This window comes from Ceratotherium simum, chromosome 26 (genome assembly GCF_057802395.1).
Source record: "Ceratotherium simum simum isolate JZ-2026a chromosome 26, ASM5780239v1, whole genome shotgun sequence".
NCBI classification, from domain to species: domain Eukaryota; kingdom Metazoa; phylum Chordata; class Mammalia; order Perissodactyla; family Rhinocerotidae; genus Ceratotherium; species Ceratotherium simum.
This window is the reverse complement of record NC_141925.1, coordinates 6619657-6637478: the sequence shown is the minus strand read 5'-3', so window position 1 is coordinate 6637478 and position 17822 is coordinate 6619657. Positions and strand designations below refer to the sequence as shown.

Genomic DNA, 17822 nt, shown 5'->3' with positions numbered 1-17822 from the left:
GGATTTCCAGGTGGTGGGGGCTTCTTCTAAATGGAAACACCCTGGGCCTTGTGCATGGTGGGGTCTAATGTGCTTCTCATCTGACCCCCTCAGAGACACAGCCAAACAACTCATGGAAGTAACCAGAGCCTACAAAATGAAGGCCCCTTAGAGACATAGCAGAGGCTGTACATTGAGGGGTTTTAGAAGTAAATAGCATTGGGTATGAATCCAGCCTTGGTGATATGAGGAGCCTGGAGTTTGGGACAAGTTATAAGGATTCCCTGAGCCTCAGTTTTCTAATCTGCGAAATGGAAACATTCCTACCATTCTAACACAGATGCTGGGAAGGCAACAGGAGATCCTTCTGTAAAGTATCTCATAGGTGTTTAATCACGGACCTGCCTTATTACTTCCAAGAAGAGACAGGCATAAGTACTCATGACTCCCCTTGTCTCCTGATCTCAAGGTCTACCCCCAGGCTGATCGCTCAGCAGGCACCTCCATTGATTTCTCACTCTTCCTGGGCACAGACAACGGCTGACTCATCTCTGTTTCCCAGCAAGGACCTGGCACACAGTAGGTGTTGATAAATGTTTTCCAAACTAAATGTAATTGGGATCAATGCCCAAAAGGCAAATTCTCTCATTTCTATTGTTTAAAATACCACGGATTTCCCCTCATGCATTATGTATCACAGAAATTAATTTATCCAGAACTGTTTCCCAATGCACAGTTTCCAAAGGCTCTAGTCTGCATCCAGCTGGAAATCTGCCCTGGAGTAGGGGGCTCTGGCTAGTCTCTGCCTCTCTCTGTTCACTGGAAACACCATTCCTGGGATGGGGGCAAGGAAAATAGTTTGGATGAAGTCATGTCGGACAGCAATGTTTCCTGATTTCTACTTCTCTTGAAAAGGTCAGGATGGACGGGTCACAAAGAACCAGGAACATCTCTCCTTAGTCCCCTCACCTCAAACCAGTGGCTTCTCCATTGTTCCAGCCCCTTAAAAGAAGGCCACAGGAGAAGTAGTATAGAGTTATGGTTATTAGCACAGGTTGTGGATTCAGACATACCGCATCCCAGTGATGTGACTTTGGGAAAGTCATCAAGTCACGTCAACTCTCCAGCCCTCAATTTCCTCATCTTTAAAGAGAGCATCATTATGTCTACACATGATGGCCCTTCTGAGGATTAAATTACAAGGGACTATAGCACCCCAAACTAGTAACAGAAGTTCACACGTGTGCATATTGCATATTACAAAGAGCGGTGGCAGATTCTTTGGTCATTTGATACTTATTCCAACCCTGTAGATTACCCAGGGCATAGATTATTATTGTGCCCATTTGAGACATGAGAAGACCAAGACTCAAAGTGATGTCTAATCATAGCCCCCATTGACTGAGTGCCAATTATATACGAGGCATCTTACAGTCATAAGACCTTTGCCTAAAATACCTTCTTTGTGTTCATAAAAGCCTTGTGAGTTAAGACAATTATTTTCTGAAAATTGAGCCTCAGGGAGATTAAGTAACTTGCTTAACTTGTTAAGAGGTGGTGGAAGTAGGATTCGAACCAAGACAGTGTGCCACCATAATTGGTGATCTTATTCACTGCATTGAGTGACTTGCTTGGGTGAATGCCCAGGCTGCAGCTAGAACTGAGGGCTTTTAGCTTTAACTTTTTTCACCTATGACACTGTACCCTGTGACTCAATTATAGGAAACTCGGTGTGTTTTAGACCAAACCTAAAACATTATCAATTAACTCCAGTCCAGCTGCCCAATTTTTAAAAGGGCACAGATTAAACATGGCTAGAAATTCAGATGCAACTAAATTTTATTGCTTGCTTTCCAGATGCCAAGTACTTTCATATACATCAATCCACTTAAGAAGCACAGCTACCATATGAGATAGGCATTATTCTGTCCATTTTAAAGATAAAGAAATAGAGGCTTGCTTAATGATCTATCTGGGTGTCTCACAAGCAACTCGAAGTTCACACACACACACACACATACGTGTTAAAATTTCGATTTCAATTCCTTCCACTCTTTGGAAAATGATCCTCATCTCCACCAAGATTCAGCTTTGTAAGAACTGACATTTACTCATGCCTGAACTTAGAGTCATCCTGGACCTTGTCCATTTTCTTACATCCTGCAGCCAACTCATTGCCCAGACCACACTAGTCATCTTCTCTTCTCTTGTCTGGACCATTGCACTAGCTTATTAACTGCTCTTTCTGCCACTTACCCCTACCCCATTATTGTGTCCCTCTAATCTATTTTCCACACTACTGTCAGAGCATTCCTAATATCAAAATCTAATCATGCCATTCTTTTGCCTGAAATCCTCCAGTGGCCTCCCACTGTACAAAGATGAATATGCAACCCCCCAATATGGCTTACAAGGCCCTGCATGAGCGTTCCCTGCCCACTTCTTTATTCTCATCTTAAGCATTCTTCTTCCTGCCCCTCAACCCACCCATGCTGACATTCTTTCACTTGAATATGCTAAGTTCCCTCCTGCCAGGGGTGTGGTGCTAACTGGCTAACAACCAGCTCTACAGAAAACAAAACCAAAAAAGCCTGGTTTGTATCACTGCCAATTTCCATGGTGTGAATACTCTTACTGTGGCCATTTCAAGCTACTAGCACGACATGCCCGTCGTGTCGGGAAGAAATGTGCACTCTTGCATAGCACCTATACCTTTGCTTTATGGTATTTTCAACAAATGTAATTATTTAATTATGTAGGTGATTTTTGTTTCTTTGTTTATATTCAATTTTTTGTACTATACTGTAATTTCCTTGAAGGAGAACCCATGTCTGTCATTCACTCTTGTACCTCCAAGGTCTAGCACTGTGCCTCCCAAATAGTAGGAACTCAAGAAATGTTCACGTATAAATAAATGACACACAATTGTTGAGTATCCACCTTGTGTCAGGCACTGTGCTTGACACAAAGAATACAAAAATGAATAAGGCACAGTGTCCTCAAGGACTTTATAGCAAAGATAAAGTTTTAAATTATAGTAAAATCATTGGCTGTGCATTTAATAGATTAATATATTTGTGACATGTTGTAGGAGTTCAATAAACATTTTTTTCAAATGCTAAAGGGGTGAATTTTTAAGACATACACAGCATGTAAAGGGAGCACCAACTCTGACTTTGAGATGGTATCATGAAAGGGTTTATAGACGCACAGAGGCTGGGAGTAAGAGTAAAGATTTGACAGAATCTCCAGCAAAGGCAATTACAAATACTTCAGAATTTAATTCCAGCATGGAAGGCCTCCTTTCCATCTAGCTAGCTTCCTTCCTGATGCCACCTAACCTGGTTCATTTTTAAACTCTGCTGAGGTATCAAAAACTGTTTGCATTTCTGAGTTGCAACATACAGTGAGATGTCTGGGAACGCGGCTAGCCAACATCCCCACCATGAATAAAAATGATGTGGACCAATTGCTTGCATCTGTGAAAACCTAAGTGACTGTGAAGGTAGACGGCAGGCTCCCAGCCACAGAAAAGGCCTGTGAGCCCAGCGGCCCTGAGCTGGCCCAGGGAAATGATGGGAAATTCAATTTCAGAAGGGCTGTTTGCAAAGTAATCCAATACATTACGGTGTGTGCATTATTATTGTATTATATTGAGTAATATCACATTTAAGGAGATTTCATAGCATCATAGCCATGCACAAGGGAATATAAAAGCAGTTAATAAAATAGAGAAGTACAATTTCCCTTCAGCGTTAGTTATGCTCCTATTATACTCAGAATAATAATCAGAGGTCCACTTAGCTTGACTTGGGAAGTAACGAATCTGTAATTACCTCGTGTCTACAGTGTCATTATCAAGGGCTCAGCCCCAATGTCAGACCACTGTGAATCCTCAGAAAGCCTGCAGAACTCAATATCCAAGCTGCAGAAGGAAAATCACGGGGCTTCCTAAAGCCACACACACACATCAGGGGAAGTCGAGACGCCTGTGCAGCCCAGGCAGGGCTCTACGCTAGAATTAGGCTGCCACACGAAACCTGGATCCTGTTCACTAGAGTTTCCCTCTGCCATGGGTATTCTACTCTATGAACCCTTATTTATTTATTTTTTTTTTGTGAGGAAGATCAGCCCTGAGCTAACATCCATGCTAATCCTCCTCTTTTTTTTTTGCTGAGGAAGACCGGCTCTGAGCTAACATCTGTTGCCAATCCTCCTCCTTTTTCTTTCCCCCCAAAGCCCCAGTAGATAGTTGTATGTCATAGTTGCACATCCTTCTAGTTGCTGTATGTGGGACGTGGCCCCAGCATGGCAGGAGAAGCGATGCGTCAGTGCGCGCCCGGGATCCGAACCCGGGCCGCCAGTAGCGGAGCGCGCGCACTCAACCGCCAAGCCACGGGGCCGGCCCCCTATGAACCCTTATTTTGAAAAGGAAAACATGTGATTCCCCCAACCACCCACTCACCCTAAGTTCTCCCTCTGCTCAGCTTGCTAAGGCTAGTGGAAAAAATTTTTCTGTAGACTTGTTGAGAGCAATGGAAGATGGCTCAATGACTATTTACCAGGAACTGACCTGCAGTGGCTCTAACTAAGCCTTCAGAGGCTCTTTTTGGGATCAGTTATTCCAGCTGTAGGAGAACTGATCCTGGGGCTTACCACATTCTACAGGTCAGCTCCAGAATTGGGCATCACTTGCTTATTTTAGTCAAGAGTTGGTTGCATTGTCTGTGCCTGTGTGGTTGAAAGAGCTGCCGTCTATATTTGAGTTCCATGTTCATTACTTCCTGATGGCACAACCTAGGGCAACTTAACCTCTCTTAGTCTCTGTTTTTCCTTATCTGTGAAATGAGGGTAAGACTTCTGGCATTAGGTTTAGAATTAATGGACTTAAAGCCTGAATACAATACCCAACACTATTATTACTTACTCCATTAATAATAACAATTGTGATATTCATTCCACGACCTCAGAAAAACATAACATTTCCTAATCCTGCTTTGATTTAAATCAAAGTCAATAGCGATATAGGTTTTGATCCCAAAGTAGGTTTTTTTGAGAAAACAGGGGCAGTGTGTGTATGTAAGTGTGTGTATGGATGTGTTTGGAGGTAGAAGGGGATGCTATATTTCTGATATAACTCTGGCATTCACTAAATTCTGGCATTACACAAACACTTATTTCTTACCAGAGTTCCACAGGGAAGTCCAGTTTGATAGAGAAAAAAGAATAAAAGAAATGTAATTCATCGGTCAGGAGATAAATGGGAAATATTTTATTAAAAAATAATCCAGAAGACCCAGATGACCTGGTCAAATTCAAATGCTTATAAGGACCAGTCCATGTAGAAAGGGGAGATGAGCTTGGTGGTGACTATGGTGAACAGTCTTGGGGGACAGCCCGTCCTCAACATCAGTACATCATTGCCATGTTTTGTTGGACTTTTCCATTTTTTAATCAAAGCCAGAGTACAACGGGAAATCTCCCATTTTAAAATGTAGGCAAATTAATTTCACTTGTGAGCCCAGCAAAACAGGCCTGAGGTCTGAATAAAGCCAGCAGGCCAACAATATGTACACTTTGGCTTAGATTGGGGGTCGGCAAACTTTTTCTGTCGAGAGCCAAACAGTTCAGCTTAGGGGCCATATATCTCTGTTGCAATTATTTGACTCTGCAAAAGCAGAAGCAGCATAGACAATACATGAATGAACTGGTGTGGCTGTGTTCCAATAAATCTTTATTGACAAAAACAGGCAGTGGGCCAGAATTGACCCATTGGTCATAGTTTGTTAACCCCTAGCCTAATGACTTAATGCTGATACTAAAGGCCTAAAGAAGGCTGGAGAGAAGAGGAAAAAGGGAGGGCTGGCGAGGGGCTCTGGGTCCCACGGACAGCTGGACCAGGCAGAAAGACAGCCAAAGCTCTGAGGTCCAGGCAATGCTTCCAACTACCCTCTCCAACCTTTGACCAGGTCCCCTCTGGTCTTCACTGCCAAGAGCTTCAGTGGCTCAAAGCAGAAGGCCCCTAAATAGAGGGACTAACCTACCTTGCCTCCCTCTTGTCTCCAAAATTCTGTCTCCCGGAGTCAAGGAGACTCCCTGGGGCTTGTCCCCAAGCCTGCCCCACTCCCACCATGTCTTTCCCTTCTGTGAAGCCACCAGATGAGTGTCACCCAGAGACACTGCCTGGAACCCCAGGCAACTCCTCGCATAACTGCTAAGCTGCCTCCCACTTGCAAGCCAATTAGAGGGAAAAGGGGGGACGAGACCCACCTCCTGTCCTTCGGGCACTGCCGCTACCACGGCTTTTCTTAGTAAAAAAATGGTAGTTAATTTCTCCCCCTACAAAAGGTCAGAGAACAATCTCTTTAAATTACAGTGTTACAACGTGAAGCAAAGATGCAGAAGTCAAACACAATTTGGGTTATAATTAGCAATTTCCTTGTAGCAAGTTTTTCTGGGAGATCCAGGCTTCCTTTAGTCAGCTTGCCAAATGGTTTGAAGGTCTTTTTCACTCTGTGGGGCCTCTGGGTGCCACGGGGGAAGGGAGTGTTTAGGAGATAGGAGGTGTGTGTGTGTGTGTGTGTGTGTAAACTGAGGCAGTTTTGAGCTAAACAGAATTATAAGGACCAAGATTGTTAACATATTTGTCTGCTATGATATGATCATGATTAAAACAGCAGGGAATGTCATTTAGGTAAAACAAACTACTTCTGATGGGGAAGCCACACAATGTGGATTTAGGAATCCACCAGACAGATCTCTGTTTGCATTTACATTCCTCTCTTTATTAGTTGTATGGCCTTGGGGCAAGTTACTTAACATCTGTGCTTCTGTTTCCTCATCTGTAATTCTGGCATCATCACATCCATCCTTGGATGGGTTATGGACTGTGAATAAAATGTGCAGCATAGTGTGTGGCTCACAAACTCTTTGAATTGTATTATTTGCAATTAACTCCATGAATTTTTTTTTAAAGGAGGAAAACAAGTTTGCAACCCTTAAGCCTTTAAATTGGTCCTGATGGCCTGGTTTGTTTGGACTGTATAGCCTGCAAACCTTGGTTTATTGGAGAACAAACTTGCCCAAGTAGCTTTGACCCAAGGACACTGAGATCACATTACAGTCAGGCCCTCGAGCCCATATACATTCTGTTTCTTATGTAGAGCGATGGCTTATTGTCTAGGTTGTAGTGACTTTCTCACCAGAAGGTGCAGGAGTTTCTCACCAGAGCCCACAAGAGTTTCCAGGGGATCTCCACAGTGCTTGGCTCACCTGCCAGGCTCACGTGTCTTGTGAGGGTCTGGCTGCTCTACTACAAGGGGCAGAGCCCAGGCTTTGAGCTCCTGCCCCTCAGGGAGCTTATGCAGAAACTCATATGCAGACCTGGCTCCGCATGAAAGGCTATAATTTGACAATCCAACAGCTTGCATGCTCTTGAGGGATGCAAAGGTGGAAATGCAGACCCCCTAGTTAGAGTGTTTTATCCCAGGAGCAATTGGGACTGGAGCTGGTTGAAATATATAACACTATTGAATGAGCACAGCCCCATCGACACAACTACCAGGGTGAGCAGGAGAGAACTAGATAAAATAGAGACCTCTTCTAGAAGTCTGGAAGCCCTTGTGAGAGTAAGGCCACCTGGTGGCTGAAACCTCTGGCTAGGCTATCAAAAAGAAATGGAGCCTCAACTCACATAGCCCGACCTGCTCCTAAAGGTGGGTCATTGGGTTTTGTCTATTTCAATGCAGAGATAACCCTGAGTAAGTGGATTTTGAAAACTACTAGAGAATCCAGGATCTAGAGGTAAAAAAAGGATGGTTACAGCAAGCGGGATGTACAGGGAGGGGCACGGCACAGTGAAAATTGTCTTTTAGGATGACCCTGTCTGGTTTCTGCTGTGATATTCACTGTGTGACTAGCGCAGGTCACTTTCTCTGAGACTCAGCATCATTCGTAAATGAAGCAGGTAGACAAGATGGTCATTTCAAGCTCTAACATTCTGTGACTCTCTGCACTGTCATGCTGAAGCATCTAAGCTGTCTTTTTTATGAACTTGAAATATAGTCTCACTCGACGGGATAAAGTTCCTAATGTCACTTCCGGTTAAAAAAAAGAAAGGTTCCAAGACTAAGTCAGAGGTTATAAACTCCGTATCTTCAGGGGCTGGGCAGATAACAAAAATGAATGAAACAGGAATGAGCAGGAGAGCACATAAAAATCCAAATTGCTGCTTACTCTTGAAAAAAATCAAAAGATATTGTATTGCTGGCTCAGGAAACCAACATGGCGGTGATTGGATGGACTGATGGGGCACCTCCTTTGGACAGGCCGTGTGTCCTCCAGACTACCACAGGGTCCCCACCACAGGGTCATATAGCATCATGCCTATGGTTTTATGATTCCTATATTTGTGGGGAAAATTAATGATTTCTTTTACCTACGTCTCCATCATAAGCCGATCTCTCAAACATGCATGTTACTTGCCTGGACCTGAAAATATTTGAGTTTCAGCCCTTAATTGATGTGATCTGCTTACATCTGTACAATGAGAAGACTGGACTAGGTGAACTCTGTTTCCCTCTAGCTCTCACATTCCAAAGGTCTGGATGAACCATCCAGGAACCCTCAGTTAATATCACATAGCCAACTTCTTTCTCCAGCCTAGAGTCCAAATAGAGCACAGAATTTGTATGAACTCACTATAAACTTGCAGAATATATGGCCATGAATAAGAGCATGAGTTGATGGTTGGCTAATGAGTGATTCAAACACTGCTCACAAAACAGATTAATGCCTGCTTCAAAGTGCATTTAAAAACACACAAACAAAAGCAACAAAGCCACCTAAGGGGGCTATGAGCTATGCAAGGCAATTAGGTCCTTCAAACACCTAGACTAGTCATTTGTATAGCTCATTGATAGCCCCCTTCATCTTCAAATTATCCAATCATTATCCCAACACTTTAAAATTACACTGTGTGCTAATACTTGCTCAAAGACTAACATCTTAAAGATAGAGACTGCTTAGTCACACTGAGAGGGTAAAATTGATGACAATGAACACAGGTATGAGTAAGCACAAAACACCAAATGAAGAGAAAGTCAAGAGGAAATGTTTCAGATGGTTGCAAGACTCGCAATTGAAATATGACAATGAAGGCTCCCTAAGGAAACGTTAATTTGAACTCAGAATATATCTGATCTTTCTTTACTTAGCAAAAACAAGATGGTTTTGGGCCTTAAAGACAAAACTTCAATCGTGTATTTCTCCACAAATCTGAACCTTGTTTGCCCATGACCTAGACTTAGATCAATGACTACCTTCTACCAATTAGTCGCACTTAGGCATGAGTGACTGAAAACTATTTGTATGGAAATCAATAAATATAAAAATTACTTTTAAAATAAATGTAGGAATTTGATTCTTAGTTTGCTTCAACACCGAAAATCACACAAACCTTATGATGGATTTATTCTCCAGAAAAAAACTTAGAATGAAGAGTTCAGGGCAGAGAAGAACACTCTGATTTCCCACTAAGAAAGACGTAATTATCTCATAATTACAATGGTTCATATGATAGACTATTTACTATGAGCCCACCACTATGCTAAGCCCTTCACTGGCATCATCTCATTAGGACATCACAACTACTCCAAGCCTCACAAATACAAAGGAAGAAAGTGAGGCTCAGAGAGGATACATCACATGCCAATGGTCCCACTCTGAGTCAGAAACGGAATGGGGACTCCGAGCTCTTTGCCTCGATTCTTCACTGCTTCACCTGAATACATCTAAGGGTATTTACCCAGTGCCATTTCCCCTGTCGTGAGAACCTCCAATTCTACCAGAGTCCAAGGCTGTAGCCCCAGTCCTACAAAGGACATTACACACATGGGTCTCTGATGCTCAGGGGTATGCCCGCTCCTCTCAGAGTTATCCTAAGTTGGGCTCAATCGTGCCTTTGGGCACCAGGACTGGGCACTTTTTGGTGAATAGGGGCTTTAGAACAGTAAAATGGCCCTGGTTTTGGGTAACGAAGGCCTGTAATTTATCCTGCAAGCCACAGGCCATTTATTCCAAAGCACACACAGGAGGCAGAAGCATAATACTCAGCCTCACGAGGAAACAAGAGGCAGTACCTTGTCCTTAAAGTAAATGTGAAACTTAGGAAAAATAGAACTGGTATTGACAAAACAGCTCAGCCACACTGTCATCTGCAAAGACAATTTTGAATCCACCAAAACGTGTTATTGGAGTTTGCTCAAGGCACAGGTCTCAAATAAGAGCACACTCTAAGCCTGCAATATTGCACACGCTTGGGTCTGCCGGGGCCCTCCCCAGGGTGAAATGAGTAATTCCCAGGCAAAGCAATCCTTCCTGTAATAGCAATCTATGCAGAGAAGAGCCCAGCGCGGGTGCTTGGGCATGCCTGGGGTATGCCTTCTGGGCTCCAAGCCTTTAAAAGTTTTGGTCTTGAGTCTGACACACCTGGTTTTGAATTCTAGCTCCTGCCTATGAGCTACAATGACCTTCAGGAAGTCCCTTGCCTCAGGTTCCTCAGCTATAACATGAGGATGATAATACCTCATACATACTTTTTTTTTGGTGATTCAGAGTCAAGATTACTTGTGGTTATACACGCAAAGTACTTAGAACACAGTCTAACACTCACTGAGCAAAAACTATTATTTTTGAGATTGTTATTGTCTGCTTCCTTTTTGAAGGTATCTATTTACCCTATTTTTAGACAGACATCCCTCAAGGATTTCGCCAAACTTTTAACATAAGCAGGTGAGGCCAAAGTCCTCCACCAGAGAGAGGAACACTGTGGTGTTCTACACTTCATCTCTGATGGTTGTTTAGAAAGGAAAAGGCAGGAGGTTTGGAGAAGGGCAGAACCGCAGTGGAGGAAGGGAACTGTAGAAATATGAAGAGCAGAGAGGCCAAGTAACCAGCCCAAGACCCTTCAGCTTGTCACCGGTGGAGCAGAGGGTCAAACCCTGACAATCCTAGAGCCCAGGTCCTTAACGCACCTGCTTCTCTAAATTGGAGAGCAGGGCTGAAGAAACCAGCCTCGGGGAGAATTCTAGATTGCTTGCCCCAGTCTCAGGCACTGGTCATCTAAGCCGTTGGCCAGAAGACCTTCTAGGGCACACCTGGAGATTGAGGACAGCCTAGACTTTGACATCAGACACACCTGGGTGAGGATCTCGACTCTGCCACTCAAACTCTCCCGAACTCACTACATCTTCAAGCCTCTTGTCTCTCTATTTCCCCAATGTAAAATGGGGAGTCCTAATATCATTTAAAAGGTTTGGTGTGAGGACAAAATGAGATAAAGAATGAAAGAGTGCCTAGCATGGTCTGTGGACCATCTCAGGCAGCACATCTTCCTTTTTCTTCTCCCCACACCAGACAACTCTCAAATTACTGTCTTTTGTTGGAGAGAGGGGTAGCCACACCCGAGCACACACAGTTGGAATGGCTGTGAGCAGAATTAGATAGTGCACTCCATTGGGCAAAGGTGTGGGCAGCAGGCCTTCTCAAGGACTGTCTGTGGGGGTGCAAATGGGCTCCCGGTGGGGTAATTGAACAGTGTCTACATTTTAAATCCCCATATCTTTTAATCATTCACAAAGACTCATCCAGAGGTAGACAGCGATATTTGTACCCAGCTGTTCACTACCGCCTGGTTGGGAATAATGACAATGCAAGATAAACCCCAGAAACAACCCAAATTCCATCAGTAGGACATCTCTATGTAAGATTGCACATGAACATGATGAAGAATGAGTTGGATCCCAAAGTGCGATACAGAAGGATCCCAGGTATAAAGGGTGCCAAAGGGGGTGCTTAGTAGATTTCAACTCTGTTCTTTTGAGAATGGAACTAGAAGTGGGAAGATACAAAGATTGAATTAGAGAGAGAGAGAGATAGAACAGAGAGAGCAAAAGAGAGAGGGAGAGGGAGAGGGAGAGAGAGAGAGAAATAGACAAGCAGGCTGCTATAGACTGTCTGTTTGTGTCCCTTCAAAATTTATATGTTGAAATCCTGGCCCCCAAGGTGATGGTATTAGGTAGGGCCTTTGGGAGGTTATTAGGTCATGAAGGTGGAGCCCTCATGAATGGGATTAGCGTTCTTATGAAAGAGACCCTAGAGAGGTCCCTCACCCCTTCCACCATCTGAGGACATAGAGATGGCCCTCCATGAACCATGGAGTGGGCCCTCACCAGACACCTAATCTGTCAGAGCCACAATTTTGGACTTCCCAGCCCCCAAACTGTGAGAAATAAATGTCTGTTGTTTATAAGCAACCCAGCTTATAATATTTGTGTTATAGCAGCCTGAATGAACTAAGATATAGGCATATGCATTCATTTGCATAAAACATTTCTGGGAGGAAATATAAGGAATTGGTAACTCCTGTTTCTGGCAGGGAGGCTAAGAACTGGGGTTGTGGACATTAGGAAATTTTAGTTTTCATTGTGTACCCTTTTCTTAGGTGTGATTTTTACATCACAAACCTGAATTGCTATAATAACAGTAATTAGTAATAATGGCTATTTAACAAAAAGAAACGCATTGAGAAGTTTTCCCCATACCTTAGCTACATAACTGGCTTCCAAAGCAGAGTCAGTATGTAAATGGAAGACACCATCAACCAATGTCTTATTTTCTTAAAGGTATTAATGAGATCTGGAGACCCAGTTAGCACTCCAGTTGGAAGCAGCTGAGGGTCAAGGAGAACTTGGCTCCTTAAACCGCTCTTCTCTCTGTCAATAGAGAGAGCTCAGGAACCAAGCTCAGGACCCACTTTTTTCTCCCATCAGCTCCCAGAGCTGGTGGGAGACTTTTAAACAGACTGCAGAGGTGTTAAAAATAGAAGTTAAGTTGCTATTGGAGATACACGGAGAATGCACCACTTGCAAATCTCTAATTATACTATGTCAGGAGTAAAATACCTTGTCAGAAACAGTATCTAATATAATGCAGTATTGGCTCTGTCAGCACAGGGATCCGTGATGTGTTTGAAGGTCTACATTAAATAGACATTCAGCAGAAAAATGGCCTGCAGGGACTCATCTCAGCCCTTGGAGAACTGAAAGGATGACCCAAGTAAGTCTTTTCTGCCTGTACTTTCCTCAGCTCTGGGTGGGAGCTCTGGGTGCATCCTGCTTCCTTTTTACAGATTCCGCACTTTGTGTTAAATCATGTGCATATATTAGATGTTCTTGGAGCCTACCAGATGGATGGATCTTTTATCTTACCCAAAACTACTCAGTTTCACAAAGAAATGGTGGCCTCCACAGTGCCCTCAGACTGGCATTAAGCACTGTGCATATACGTCAAAGGACAGAGCTATTCCCGGTACAGGGAATAACTAGGTGCTAATACAGGGCCATGTCTTCTACGGTTGGGAGAACCATAGGTCTGACCCACTTGGAGATTAAGCTCCTTCCTTGGGAAATGCAGAACCTGGAGTGAAGAGAAGGTGCATTCGGTAAATTCATGAGGATGCAGAAACAATTTGAAGCACACTTGTCATAGACCATGTTCTGCTTGAATAGGTCAGGAAAAGTGCAACTCAAAAGTAGGTTATGGACAACAGAAGCATCTTCCTTTACGACCGAAGAGAGAAAAGCATATGCATGTAATTGTTTGTAGCAGAAACCAAGATGGCCCCTTTGACAATGCCTGCACTTCCCCTATACCAGTTAAGAGTATATGTCCTAGGACTTCCTTCAGAATCAGCCACAAAGCCCACTGGCTTCAGCCTATAATGGTTCTCCTTCCTTCAAAATTTCCTGTAATAGTATGGACCACCCAAATGCGGCTGGACAAGACAAAGTCACCAGCTAACCAGCCCTACCACAAATTCACACTCTCCAAACTCAGAGAGGTGCTCATTGCCATTCAAATACCCTAGGAATTGTCTGAGCCAGATTCCTGAAGCGTTCACCCAATTTCAGGAATCATTCTACTGCTTTTGAGCTCCTCCCTTTCTCACTCTCTGTTGGTTGATGATGGCACCTTCATCACTGAGAACATGAAGGCAATACAGAAGGAATTCCTCACATCCTCTCTTGACTTCAAGATTTCTCTGTTCCCTCATACATTCACTCTTCCTTCTTGCCATGGTCTGAATATTTGTGTCTCCTCCAAATTCACATGTTGGAATCCTAGAGCCCCATGTGAAGGTATCAGAAGTTGGGGCTTTGGGGAGATGATTAGGTCATGTGGGTGGAGCTCTCATGAATGGGATTAGTGCTCCTATAAAAGCCCCCTCACCCCTTCCGCCACGTGAGGACACAGTGCTCACAATTTCATCTCACTGCAGAGCCTGGGGCACCTTGGACACCCAAGATGCTATTTAAATTTAATTCTGTTGATCTCTAAAGAGTTTTTCTTGTGAGAGGAGGATGCTGAGCATCTCGACTCCCCAGTTGGATTAAGATTTCCTAGTAGTTAGGCACAATTAACCCTTTCTTTTAAAATTTCATTTTAGAACTCTTCTGGCTTAAACTCTTTTCAATGGCTTCCCACTATTCCTAACGTGGAATTCCACCCCGTTATGGAACCCCTCAGGCCTGTGGGACATGATGCCTGCTGACTGCTCCCATTTCATCCTTTGCCACTGCACCCCCAAACCCTCTTCACATGCCCTAGACATACTGGCCTCTTTTTAGTTCTTTGAAGAGCCAAGCTCCTTCCAACCTCAGGACCTTCCTTCTGGAAAGCTTTATCTTCTCACCTTAAATATCATCTCCTTGAATAAATGTTCCCAGACAACTCATTATCAGGTAGCATCCCTGCTCCTTTTTTTTTTTTTTTTTTTTTTTGGTGAGGAAGATTGTCCCTGAGCTAACATCTGTGCCCATCTTCCTCTATTTTGTATGTGGGACACCACCACAGCATTGGCTTGACAAGCGGTGTAGATCTGCTCCTGGGATCTGAACCTGCAAACCCAGCCCACTGAAGCAGAGCGTGCAAACTTAACCACTGTGTCACCAGGCTGGCCTCCATCCCTGCTCTTTTTAATCCTCCCATAGCACCTGTCTTTTCCTGAAGAGCTTTATCACAATTTGTGTTTCTGTAGCTGTTGGATTGCCACATGTCCACTCCCGGTCTCTCACACTGAATTACAAGAGGGAAAGGACCCTTTTGGTTTGGGTCATCACATCACCTGGTATAAGCCCTGGGTCCAGTAGACGCTTAATAAATAACTGTGAATGAATGAAGGAATCTCCCACAGCAGTTAGTATTATAGTTGGCAAACGTTGATGCTTAATAAATAACGTCCAATTGGACTTTTTCAGTCCTAAAATAATCTTCTCAAGCCCTACTGCCATTGGTTGTCACAAAATATCCAACAAAAAATAAACAACAACCCCATCACCTGGTAGTCAACACAACAGTAATAAACACCTGCTAAACCAGCAAACCCATTAAGTGAACTCATCCCTAAGTTACTTCTGCCAGATACAAAAAGGCAATAGCAGCTCTATTCACAATAGCCAAAAGGTGGGAACAACCCAAATGCCCATCAAGGAATGAACGCATAAACAAAACGTGGCATATCCATACAATGGAATAGTATTCGGTCATAAAAAGGAATAAAGTACTGATGCATGCTACAACGTGGATGAACCTTGAAAATATTCTATTAAGTGAAAGAAGCCAGACATGCAAGGTCAGATATTGTAGGATTCCTTTTTTATGAAATACCTAGAATGAGCAAACCCATGCAGACAGAAAGTAGATTGGTGGTTACCAAGGACTGGAGGGAGGGAGGAATGGGGAGTGTCTGCTTAATAGATATAGTGTTTCCTTTTGGGGTGATGAAAACCTTCCAGAACTAGACAATGGTGATGGTTGCATTAAATTGTGAATATATTTAATGCCACTGAATTGTATATACTAAAATGCTTATAATGGTAAATTTTATGTTATATATGTATTTTATTGTTAGTGTCGAGTCAATTTCTATTCCCAGTACCCCTGCATACAGCAGAGTGGAACCCTGCCCAGTCTTTTTGCACCATCCTCTCACCTTCCAGCACAGAGGATAAAGCTCTGCTATTCATGGGGTTTCCATGGCCAATTTTTCCGCAAGTGGGTGGCCAGGTCCTTCTTCCTCGTCTGTCTTAGTCTGGAAGCTCCTCTGAAACCTGTCCACCATGGGTGACCCTGCTGGTATTTGAAATACTGGTGGCATAGCTTTCAGCATCACAGCAACATGCAGCCACCACAGTAACGAAAACCCACAGATGAGTGGTGTGGTTCCTGGAACAGGAAACCAACCTGGCCACAGCAGTAAGAACACCGAATCTTAACCAGTAGACCACCAAGGCTGCATACATGTATTTTACCACAATACAAAAGGGGAGACAGGCATTAGAAAATGTTAGAGTATATATTATTTTTAAAAATCTCCAAACCTAACCTCCAAATGAAGTACCAGGCAGCAAAGTAGTAAACAGTTACTTCTAGTTCCAATAAATATGTCATGCCTCAAACCAACAAACTTCTTAACAAATGCTGGTCTTCCAGAGGGTTGGGGGGCAGGAGAAAGAGGCTCAATTGCCTTGTACCTACAAAATGTCCTAGAGGTTTGGTGTGTCCAGGCTTCTAAAGAATTCTGCAGGAGAAGGTTTCCCAAATGTTCATATCCATGTTGTGGTATGCATGATTATTCTAGGTGCACAAATGAACACTGTTTAATTTTAATAATTATTTTTGTTTAGGGTTATCTTAGATTAGGAGCCAATAACACTAGTTTTCATTGATAAAATGTTTCTTTTTTGTTTGCTTGGTTTTAATTCATTTAACCCATTCACATGCAATCAAATGTACTCTTTTTGGTGCACAGAGTTGCGTAACCACCACCATCAAAACACAGAACAGTTCCACTACCCCACAAAATCCTCTTATGCTGCCCCTTTGCAGTCCAGGCCACCCCCACCCTACTGCTCAGCAATAAAAAGGAAGAATTTAGGGACACACGCAACAACATGAATGAATCTCAAATGCATTAGGCTAAGTTAAAGGGAGCTGAGGCCAGAAGGCAGAGTGGCTGCAAATGGGCACTAGATTTATTTTTGGGGTGATGGAAATATTCCAAAATTAGATTGTGGCAAGGGTTGCACAACTCTGTAAATAGACTAAAAATCAGTGAATTGTACACCTAAAATTGGTGAATTTTATGCTATGTAAATTATATCTCCATAAAGCTGTTTAAAAAAAGGGTTACATGGTGTATTATTCCACTGAGATGACATATTCCGGAAAAGGCAAAACTATAGGAACAGAAAAGAGATGAAAGTTTCTCTTTACAAATACATGTAGCTAATGAAAAGTGTATAAATTTCAATAAGTAATAGGAGAGGATGCATGTAGATGAGGCGAAGTTTGCAGAGTTGGGATGACAAAGATGGGTTTAGGGACTGCTTTGCGGGCAGGAGTCTCCGATCGGCGCCCTGCTGTCTTCCCTGGAATTCTGGGGGTCCCTGCCCACCCCCCGAAACCCGCGCCCACTTACTGTGGCGGTGCCCGAGACGGTCTGCGCGCTCGTGTCCGCTGCGCTCTGCTCCGAGTGCGACTGGGCGGGAGGGTACAGGTTTAACGTGTGCTCGGGGACGGTGGTCTGGCCCGTGTACTCTGGCGCGGGGTGGGGATGAGGGGCCGTGTATTCCGCGGGGATGCCGTTCTGAGGGGGAGCAAACTGGGCCGAAGCATAAGGCTGAGCCATTATGTCGGGGGCAGCTGCTGCTTCCTGATTTCCCTGAAAAACCAGACAGGAGGAGAGAGGGAGAGGAAACCGTGAGCCGGCACCAAGCAGAACC

General features: G+C 43.6%; 1 protein-coding gene across 4 annotated transcripts in view; it reads right to left on the bottom strand.

The window, feature by feature from the left end:
• Positions 1-17822, bottom strand: part of RBFOX1 (RNA binding fox-1 homolog 1) — a 354626-nt gene that overhangs the window by 151496 nt on the left and 185308 nt on the right. For all 4 annotated transcript variants that reach the window (XM_087449192.1, XM_087449191.1, XM_014793462.2 and 1 more), the window contains one exon: positions 17519-17761. In XM_087449192.1, the coding sequence (XP_087305318.1) occupies positions 17519-17761 (243 nt within the window). Of the gene's footprint in view, positions 1-17518; positions 17762-17822 lie in introns of those variants that run through there.